This window comes from Solanum pennellii, chromosome 11, assembly GCF_001406875.1.
Source record: "Solanum pennellii chromosome 11, SPENNV200".
Classification (NCBI taxonomy): domain Eukaryota; kingdom Viridiplantae; phylum Streptophyta; class Magnoliopsida; order Solanales; family Solanaceae; genus Solanum; species Solanum pennellii.
Genome location: NC_028647.1, coordinates 63100898 through 63112627, shown reverse-complemented (window position 1 = coordinate 63112627; position 11730 = coordinate 63100898). Strand labels below are relative to the sequence as shown.

The 11730-nt window shown below is 27.5% G+C and overlaps 1 protein-coding gene across 1 annotated transcript; it reads right to left on the bottom strand.

Annotated features, from left to right (window-relative positions):
* Nucleotides 1-10041: 10041 nt before the first annotated feature.
* LOC107004080 (F-box protein At2g27310) lies at nt 10042-11284 on the bottom strand. The gene has a single exon (XM_015202309.2). It carries the CDS (start codon nt 11173-11175, stop codon nt 10123-10125), a length of 1053 nt encoding a protein of 350 aa, XP_015057795.1. The 5' UTR covers nt 11176-11284; the 3' UTR covers nt 10042-10122.
* Between the last annotated feature and the right edge of the window lie 446 nt (nt 11285-11730).

The window sequence follows — 11730 nt, the reverse complement described above, 5'->3', positions numbered from 1 at the left end:
TTAAAGAAATACTAAAGGAGGAAAATATGTCTAAATACAATAAATTTAGAATTTCATCTTATTTTTCAAAAAAAAGATTTGTGTGTGTGTTTGATAATATAGGAATCAAACAAGAAAAAGTTAATAATTATAGTGTAGGGTGAATTTAAATAATCACCACAAGTCCACAACCACAAACAATGTAGGTACATATTCATATATGTGTTATACATCAATCAAGCTCATTGTTTTTTTTCATCCGACATTCGATATTTATTTTCAAATTTTCACTAAAATATAATTAACTCGGAGATCATAATTCTATTTACGAATTCGATAAGAGGAAATTTTATAAATAGTATCACTTATATCCATTTTTAAGAAAAGAAAGAAGAAAGAAAGTGTTTTTTGGTTAAATTTACAACACTGTGATTTTAAAACATAGTAAAAATATATATATCTGCGTGCATATAATATTTCACTTATATTGCATCATGTAAGAATTATTAAAAAAGAAAATCATTCTCTATCAGATTTTTCTTTTCCACCCCGTGGCTCGATCATAAGACCTACCATTGAAAGTAAACAAATTATATTCATTCCACTATCTTACCATAATTCATAGTAGTATAGTTTTGGAGATGTTTATAAAAGATAGTAAGAAATAAAAATATATATCGATGCTTAATATTATTTACACTGAACTAAATTATTTAATCATTTTCAATCGTAAGTTAAAATAATAATATACAAAAGTGAAATTATAATTTTAACCGTTGACTCTATGAATACTGAATTTCAAAGATATTATGTTACTAGGAACATAAATATAAGATCAAAATTAAAAGTATTAAATTTTTATATATTTGATATATATATGTTAGGAATATTCAAATTTGGAGAATATCACAAAATTTTCAATTAACGAAATCCCAAATCTTAAAATTTACGTGGGACCCTCTCAACACGTGATCATAGTCAGCAATATTATTTTTTTCTATGATTAATTTTTAAAATTATATTAAATTAAATTAATAATTTTAAATTAAAATTTAGGTATTTAATAATTATAAAAAAAAAGGTTATGTTCTTTCCTCTTACGATATAATAAGAAAATATATCTTAAAATATTAGTTAAAATTTATTTTTGAAAAAAATGTGAGAAATATTTTAAAACGAAAAGAGTAGATAGAATATGAACTGGGACAAACCAAAAAGGACATATTTAATTAACATGGATCTAAAACCAAAATGAGAATCAATTTAGTATTGATTTATAGCATAATGGCAAGGGTGTTGTAAATAAATTTCACTAATGAAAAATCATAAACATTTCAAGACATAATCTATAGTCAAATCTCATGATGAGTCCTTATCTCCATATATAATACTTTAGTTAATTAACTAACAAATTTGCATGATGTTATATGTTTTGTTTTTTATAGGAATAAATAAAGATGGGTTGTCAAGAAAGTAGAGGCGGTAAGATGAGAATTGGTCAGATCTAGTATGAATTGTACACGAATCGTAGTTAGAGTCGGTGGCTCTCTCAGGTCAGTTCCCTCATCTGAGATTTCTGGGTACCTTTTATTTTATTGATTTAGTATTGTATATTCGAATTAGATTCGAATGAGATGTAAAATAAAGCATGTTTGCTTTCAGATACCCTATACGAAACAGGGTATATAGAACTATCAATTAATTTTTGATCGTGAATACATATGTTTCCTTAAGATACTGAAAGGACTACTATTATTGGTATCAACCAATAACGATTCATAAAAGCTAAATCTTAATGAATATTTAAATAAACGATATCGAAAGAAAAAAGATTTGACTCATAGCATAATGGTAAAGGTGTTGTACACGAATTATACTAATGAAAATTTAGAAACATGTCAAGGTATAATATATAGTCAAATCCCTTAACGAGTCATTCTCTTAAATAAATTTTAGTTAATTAAGGAATAAATTTTCATAATGTTATATTTTATGTTTACTATATATAGTTAGCATTTTATTATAATAGTAAAAGATATTCAAATAAACAATATCGAATAAAAAGATTTGAAAGATCACATAATGGCAAAGGTGTTGTAGATAAATTTCTACTAATAGAAAGTTAGAAACATGCATGTCAAGATATGATATATAGTTGATTAATAGATAAATTTTCATAATGTATATTTTATGTTTCCATAATAATATTCTATTATAAAAATAAAAAATTATCACGATTCAGATTGTTGTGATTGTCACTCACATTAATCCTTCCGTAAAAGAACAATTATTACAGTCGAGATTAAATAACTTAACCAAAAACTATCCATTTAAAGATACGAAAGCAGGTTTAAATGACTATAAAAATACGGAATTCCCATAAATTCTGAAGGTTTAAACAAAGAACTTAACCAAAACTAATGCGGAAGTCTTAACCCTTAGAACCTGAAAGTCATTGTACCAAAACTCTACTAACAACAAGTATAAGAACAAGGGGTACAACCCCGAAACTAAACAAACACCTTAAGCAAATAGTCTGAGTTCGAAAAGAGTGAACTTAAACAAGAGAGATTCATGGCAGCCTGGAAGAATTGACCCACCCTTGAATCAGGTCACGCTCAAAAGCCACTTAGCTGAGGTCTATCAATAGCTGCTTGAAGATGTCCTATCCTCAACAAAGAACAAGCAAGTGCAATATCAATACACAACCAAAGTGTACTGGTAGGATCATGCGGCTATCCTAAAAGGTGAAACATATATAAGTCATTACAAAAATAATAACAATGCATATTCTGCACATGTACAATATTAGTCATCACTTACAAACAACACACAACTTCACAATTCTCAAGATATATAGTTATGTCAAGTCAATGGTCCTCTCATGAAACTCAATTCAATGGTTATCTCATGGAACTCACACCCAAACTGATAGCATACCGGAACGTGGTATCCGATCCAACGTTTATGTAGGAACATGACAATCGATCCCATGTTTATGTCGGAACGTGGCAACCGATCCAAGTTAGTGTGTCGGAACGCAATACCTAATCCATTCAACAAGCCACAATCACAATCACAATCACAATGTACATTCTCGTAGTCATACAATCAACTCATGATTTCATGCATACAATTATTTAATCATCCTTATTTACGAGTAGTGTGATCAATAATGAAACATTCGCATACATAGATACATCATAATGAAGCAAGAACAAACATATATTACACCAACATGAAATCACAATCATCACCTAACCTCGAATTCAAGCTTGAATCCCCTAAGACACTTGAATATTTCCTTTTCGAATTTTTTCTGCTTGTTCTAGGTCTACAAATAACAATTTACGCAATGATCAACAAGCAAATTTCTAATTACCTGAATTATAACGAACTCAATAGCCCTAGACCAAACCCATGATTCCCATACTCAGATTAGGTCTTTTTCCACCATAATTCCCAGATCAAAACTCTCTCCCATCGATAATTTACCTAGAAACTAAATTCTACTAATCAAAATATGGATTCGTGGAGTAAAAACCTTACCTTTAGCCTCAGAAATGGTGAAAAACGATAAAGAACTTGGCTGGGTCGTTCCTTAGCTCTCAAAGTTGAAAAGTGCATAATACAATATTTTTGGAATTTATTTCCGATTTAAATCGCGTCTGTCCCGCTATGACAGCCCCAATTCGCCCTGGCGGGAATAATCCCGCCGCAGCGACTTGCACGGAAACATTGAGCAAATTTAAGAATTCCAAAGTCCTTTCATAACACACCATCATCCCATGACACTCAAAAAATACATGTTCACGCTAAGATCAGTTTCGGGAGTTCTACTCACCTGAATTCAATTCGTTAAAGTCGTACGAAAAAATTTAAACTAGATTAAAAAATCTCAAGTAACTACGAAAAAAATTTCTTACTCCAATTCTTTCCTTATTGACTTTTCCCTAACGACAAAAATAAGATCATTACAAAATTATTTGAACAAAAAATATCAAACTATTCAATGATGGCATAATGGCAAAGGTGTTATAGCCAAATTATACTATTAGAAATTTAGATATATTTAAAGATATAATATATTGTTACATCTCTTTATTATCCTTATTCTCTACTGTAATATCACAATAAATTATCAAATTATTTATGAAAAATAATTTTTTCATGTTATATTATGTTGCATATTTTTTACAATAATTTATATTTTATTATAATAATCCAAAAATATTTAGATAAATAACATCGTTATTAAAAGATAATTATATTGTTATTATTAGCTACTAGCATAGTAGCATATCTCTCTCATTATTTGATTGAGGATAGCCATGTGAAGATTCTTGTAACTAAGAGGAAATCATAATATTTTTTTTCAGATGATCTGTTTCCATTAAATCAATAAATTATATATTTTCAAAATATTTATATTCATCCATAAGTAACGTATAGAAATAAACTTTCTAAATTCTTTTAAAAACATGAAAAAAAAATATTATTAGTGATATTCAAATACGTGAACGTTAGCTTATTCAAAGTGTCTAAAATTATCATACTAAATTACTTGTTATATTTGAAATATACAATATATTTTATTTAATCATTTTATGTATCATTTTATTTATATATATATATGATATAAAAAATTTATATCATTAATCACCATCTAATTCAACAGCCAATAAAACAAAATTTATGACAAAAGAACCGTCAGATACATTTTAATTCCACTTATAAAGTAATAAAAAAATCCCCAACTTCAGTCGTACAATTTTTTTTTTTTTTATAACATAATAATTCAATTGTACCCTTGCAATAATTTACCTTATGAAATAAATGTGTGACACATATATATACAATTATTATACTCTTTAAAAAGATTAATTGAGAGAGAAAAAACATCAATAGTGAAATTTATTCGATATACTTCATTCATTTTAAATTATTTGTTCTATTTATTTTTACGTCTCTAAAAATATATTAATCCAAAAATTTTCTTTTTTTATTATTTTACTTTTATTTATTTCTTAAAGTATGATCTCTTTTCATAAACTGCTTACTCAATTGAAGTTATTATAATAAAATTAGTACCAAAGATAAAATGAAAAAGATTTTGAAGTTATAATAATCCTTAAAAACAATTAGTACCAAAGATAAAATGAAAAAGATTTTCCGATAGTTATTTTTAAAAATTACGACAAATAATTTAATACATCATTTAAAGGTTCAAATATAGTTATGACTTTAATTCTAAGTACCTTTTTCTTCTTGCTGTTTATTGCATCAAAAGTTTTTCCCATTTTTTCCCCCACAAATGGACCACAATTAATAAACTACCAAAAATAATTGTACTAATTCATAATTAAGATATTCATTTGTTACATATGGACCATACTAATTTTATTTCTTTGACCTACTTTACATAATCGAATGGAATATAAGTCGTTGATGCTTGTGCGAAGAAGATTTATTTATGACATTTTTTTGAAGTGCGATAATTTCTGTAATCTTAGGTGAATGTGGAGTATTCGAGTATTGGATGTCCTTTTATCCTTTAGGTTCATTTGTTGTTAGTAAATCATCACATAATTTTAAGAAAGAAGTTCAAATTTAACTATTTATCTTTGACGATAGAAGTAAGGTCAGCGTATCTTCAACTCTTTTCATATTTCATTGTGTAGAACTACACTGAATATGTTATTGTGTAAAAGTGCTTAACCTATGACTATAAGTTATGAACAAATTAGGTCAACCTTAAAATTAAAGCGATATAAAATTTTGTATATAGTATAGTTTGTGTATTTACGAAAGATGGTGATTGTTGCTTTTAATCATTTCTAGTTGTTATTTAAACTTTGATCTCATTTTAAAAACTTTATGCAAAAAAAAAAAAAAAAAGAAACTCAAGCTACACACTCAAAATAATAAATAATAGAAAATTATGTTTTCACAAGTTTCAATCTATCATGACTAAAGTCTCTTTTAGATAATAGAATGATGTTTTAATTAATTAAGCTATGTATGTTTCACGGATAAAATTTATCCGTATCGGGTGTTTACATTCAGTCAATACATGCATGTCATATGTTTAAATTTATAGTTCATTTTACTTCATTAAATCACATAATGATGTAAATTACATTAACTTTGTGTAAATACCCGATGCAGATAAATTTTTTCCTATGTTTGATCTCTTAATGCAAGAAAAATTGTTATAGCTGAGTATTTATAAACTATTATTATCATTAAGTATGGAGTAATAGTAAAAACATAACAAAACATGTGAATAATTAAGTAGTGAAATAATTAATACTAATTATGAAAAATCTGTGAATATTCAAAAAAAAAAGAATAAAAAAAGCATAATATAGTTAATTAAAGATTTAATGTACTCAATTTAATATCATAATTGAAATCAAAATATATAAATACATGAGGGACCAAAATGCTATTATTTCATATTTTAATTTTACCAAAACGAATTCAATACTTTACTCTCTTTTTTATCGATATATATATATGAATTATACACTATTACAGATATATTATACATAGAATATGTATATATATTATCGATATATATATATGAATTATACACTATTACAGATATATTATACATAGAATATGTATATATATTATATATCTATTAATTATTTTGAATTTAAGCGCTTATATCTTTATTGAATTGTTTTTATTTAATTATTTTTTTTATCATTTCCTTTTATTTATTTGTTTTGGTTTCTAATCAAAACTTCTTCTCTTTTTTTTTTTCCAACCAAAATGGACCACATTAATCAATTAGCAATGTTACTTTTGTAGTACTAAATCAAATTAGCAATATTTATTTATTTATTACAAAATGGACCATACTAAATTTTAGACTATTCCTACATAGTCAATTGACTATAAATGAAAAACTTTATGATTTGTAAAATTTGTCAGGAGTTCGTACTATAAATTTCAAGCGTGGGATTGACGAGATCAGAGTGTACGTAAATCTTATTTTTATTCAATAAAAATAGAAGGATTGTTTTCGAAAGATCTTTAATTTAAATAACGCGTGTTATAATAATTTTCAAAAAACATTATATGGTATCTAACAAAAAAAAAGAACAATATGAACAAACTAATTATGTGATAATTGAAGCACGGAAAATAATATGTAATAATAAAAATCGAAGGACGAAATACTATGAAAATAATACTAGTACTAGTGATGTAAAAGATGAAATAGACATTGTATATCAAATTACCAGAGCTCTCAATTTCTTATAATACCTTTTTTGTTAATTTCTTAAATTAAAAATAATCGACGAATATATAATATGTGTATAACCGTATCTCGTGCATTACATTAGTGTATCTCGCGCATCAGATTAGTGTATCATGTATAAAATGTACCTCGCGCATCAGATTAGTGTATCTTGCACATTAGATTAATGTATCAGCGCTTATATTATTGTATTCGTTTTGAGGGATTTTTGTAATTATAATCTTTTAAGAATAGATTGTAATTTTGCGTTAAAAGTATGTGATTTCTGTAATATGCCCATAATTTTTCCAAAGTTTCATACATAATTGGTTTTTTTAGCAAGAGGCCCAAAAGTGTAATCACACAAGTGGGCTTCTAGCTAAACTCCTATATGAACCCAAGTTCTTGGGCCCTCTTGAGTTCTCCTTTGATAGCAAGAGGCCCATACAAATAAATAAAAAATTTAAAAGAAATATTTCTATTAAATAAAATGTTAACCATCATGTTATTTCTTTGATTAAAACACTTAATACTATCCATTTGGGCTAAGTTTAACTTAAGAGCAACTTTCACATATAGCAAACAAAAAATTCATATTTGTATGCTATAGCAAACTTTGCATAATTGCGCTCCATAACAAACATAAAACTGTATAATTCGCTATACATATACAAGTGTATAATTCGCTGGCCTAAATTGTATAATTCGCTGGCCTATTTCGCTGCAATTGTATAATTCGCTATCATATTTCACTGCAATTGTATAATGCACAATTGTATAATTCACTACCTATTTCGCTGCAATATTAAGTGTATAGCAAGAAGATATATGTTTTTCTCTCGCTTTATACAAAAACAGAAACACAATATATACACTTCTGTTGTATAAAGCTAGAAAAAATTGTATTCACTGCAATTGTATAATTCGCAATTGTATAATTCGTTGACCTTTTTCTCTGTAATATTTGAAGTAAAATGTTTGTAAATTGTATAATTAAGTGTATAACACGAAGATATATATTTTTGCATGTGTATATACAATTTTCTCTCGCTTTATACAAAACAGAAACAGAATTATACACTTCTGTGTATAAAGCGAGAGAGGCGAGCGAGAATGGAGAGTGGCGGCGAGATTTCTGGGAGAGAGACGCTGGCAAATTTTAGCTAACGTTTGCTATGGAGCACAATTAAATCAAACCCTAGCTATTCCATTTATTTTAGGTTATTAGTTTGCTATTATATACAATTTTCCCTTTAACTTAATTATCATCCTTTATTTAACACACTAAGCTAGCTAATTAATTAATTTTCATCCTTTATTTAAACACAAAGTTAAAAAGAATTACAACTATTTTTGTGTATAAAAATAATTGGATACACTACTAAATATTGATGCAGGCAAAAATTATTGAAATTTTGTGAAGTCGTATATCAAATACTAGATCCACCTCTATATGAAATAACAAGAGAGAATTAAATATGATGGTAAACATTTTTCCTTAATTAGAGGTCTCAATTCGAGTTATATGTATGAAGAAATTCTAATAGAAAATGACTTTACATTTATTGAGTGTTACGCAATATAAATTCAAATTAATTAAAATTTTACAATGAACAACGAACATCAAATAGTATAAATTTCTAAATTCAAATTAATCAAATAATAAAATAAGTATCAAACATCAAACGAAAAAGTCAGATCACATTGGGCAGCCAACTTAAAGTACTTTAAAAAATATATGTGGACTATATATATAGGTTAGATATTATTAGGTTATTAATTAATACTAATAGGCTATTAACCCCATTTTTCTAATATATTTATTGCTGACCAAATTGCTAAAATAGTGTCACAAAAATCTTTGGAATAAAAATTAGGGAAAAATTTTGTATTTCAATTATTGCTCATTAAATTCAAATTCACATTAAATCCACTGAAAGGAACAAGAGTAAAATATTTCTATGAAGAAATTTTTATTATCAAGGCTTAAACTCGTATAGTAACAAATAAATAAATCATTTTATTTATTTATATTTATTTTTTTTTAAAAAAAACTTATATAAAGAGTTTAGACATGTTCCTATGTTTCAAGTAGAAATTTTAGACATATTCTTTCAGTCGAGTTCGTCAAACAGAATTCACCCAATATAATTTATATTTCTTTTATATAATTTACGAGTCATTATACTGAACGCTAACACCATTATTCGAGTAAAATAAAATTAAGTTGAAAACATTGTCTTTTCTAAAGGACTTCTATAATTGGGCCATGGTTACAATTAGTGCCAAATGGTCTCACCAAATAAGGAAGATTTAGTACAAAAGATGCAAATAGAATTGGTAAATAGACACAAACACATTGTTATATAACTTAATGATTTTTTTCCCTTCAAAAGTTTAATAGCATTATCATAGATGATATATGACATAAATTTAATAGAATTAGGTTTGGTTCCTAATTATTTATGTCATTGCACTTATTTATCATATATGATATATGATATAAATTTAATAGAATTAGGTTTGGTTCCTAATTATTTTCAATGATTAAAACACTATTTTCTTTTAAAATATGTCTATTAGCAAGCAAAGGTACACCTTAATAGTCAATGAAGTATAATAAAAATTAAATAAAATCGGACTTTCAACTTTAGAATTTGAAACTCCGCGATAGTACTGGTCTCTCGAAAATATAACTATAAAAAGTGATTAGTAAACTCTATTTTCATATCATTATCAAGGAAATAAAAACAAAAAAACATATTGACACAACTTAAAAGAGAAGATTTTCCATGCAATATTTCATTATGTATATAAAATTGTCTTTTCCTTTTTATTTGAGGAAAAAATTAATAAAATGAAATAATAATTAATTATCATTCTTTTTTTTTCTAACTAAAATAACTACCATTACTTCTTGAACCAAATACAATTAAAGTCAAAGAAATTAAAATTGTAATTCCACTTGCTATACACATCATATCCATTTTTTTTTCTTTTTTTTGTTTATTGTCCTTCCATTTTTTCTTTAATTCCAAAAAATTCTCATAATTTTCTTTTTCTTCATTTTCTTTTCTTTTTTTTCTTCCTCCTTCAATAACTTCTTGTAAAATGACCAAACTATCCTTCCCACACAATACTTTTCCATCCATATCCTCCATTTGCATGCTTACTTCTCGCACGTGTAATTCGCCTCCTTCTTTACCTTCGCACGTGACAACTATCCCGCACTGAACCAACCCTTCGCCGGCGCCGGCGCCGGAAGCCATCACCGTCGAATAACGAACTTTCAATTCTCCGGTTAACCAGTGTCGTCGGACCGATACCGGGTTCAAACTCGATACATTCACTGCTCTATTCCTCGATGGATCAATTAAAATCCAGCTCAATTTCATCCTGTGTAGCTCCAATTTACAATTTCCATCCTCGCCGTCGAATTTTACCGGCGTCGGGACAAATTCTTTATGACCCAATAACTCAATTCTGAACGGCGAACTCATGAACCACCCACTCTCCGTTTCGTTAGTCAACACTTTCGAGTACAATAAATTTCCCTCAAAGTGAATATCCACCGCCGATATCAACTCCGGCGAAGGAAAATACTGATTTGAGTTATTTCCGGTAATGGGTTTTGGCTTGTTGTGTGTTATAGACGGAAAGGAATCGGAAAAAAGTGAACGGTGACCGGCGGGGAACGTTCCAACGGTGTTTCTGATAAGTGGGTCGGAAGTAGAAGGCCAATAAGAATTACAAATTTTTCGCCAGAGTTCTTCGTCGGAGCAAAGATTTTGCAGCTGTGAAGAAGCGAAACTGGCGGAGATTAGAGTTGGGCCGTCGAGTTTCGTTAAAATTAAGGTTTGTATGATGTCGGAATGGACGGCGGTGATCGCCGTCCTTCCGCCGTCGTCTTCCGCCATAGTGGTGGTGGTGGAACAAGATGACATGAAACTATATAGTTTGTGATAATTTTTTCTGAAAAACAAAATATTTGTTAAGTTTTTGGAGTTTGAATGAAGGTTTTATATAGAAATTTTATAATCTAATCGAAATTTAGTCCGTACGCACCTAAAGGATCACGATTACGTATTTTCTAAGGTTTAAAATAATATTATTAAAATAGTATAAGAAATACCTAGCCAAAATCGGCATTCTTATCACACGTACGTCTTTATCAAATTTATTTTCCAAAAGTTTATATGGTATAAATATCTTGAATTATCTAGCATGTGGAAATAAAGCGGAAGAAAATATAAGGTTGCGCGTTAATATTTTTAAAAGAGGATGAACATATTAAAAGATATAATAATTTTTCCGCAAATGTATATTTGATTTTATCAAATTATATTTATGATATTATACTAAATATGTTGTTGTTTGTATGTTTTCTTGTCCAAGTGTATGAATGTTAAAGGGCTTTTTTTCTAGTGTTATGTTTAAATTCGATTGATTATTTTAAGAAAATTTAATTTTGCAATTATTTAGTTATAATTTAGAGTGAT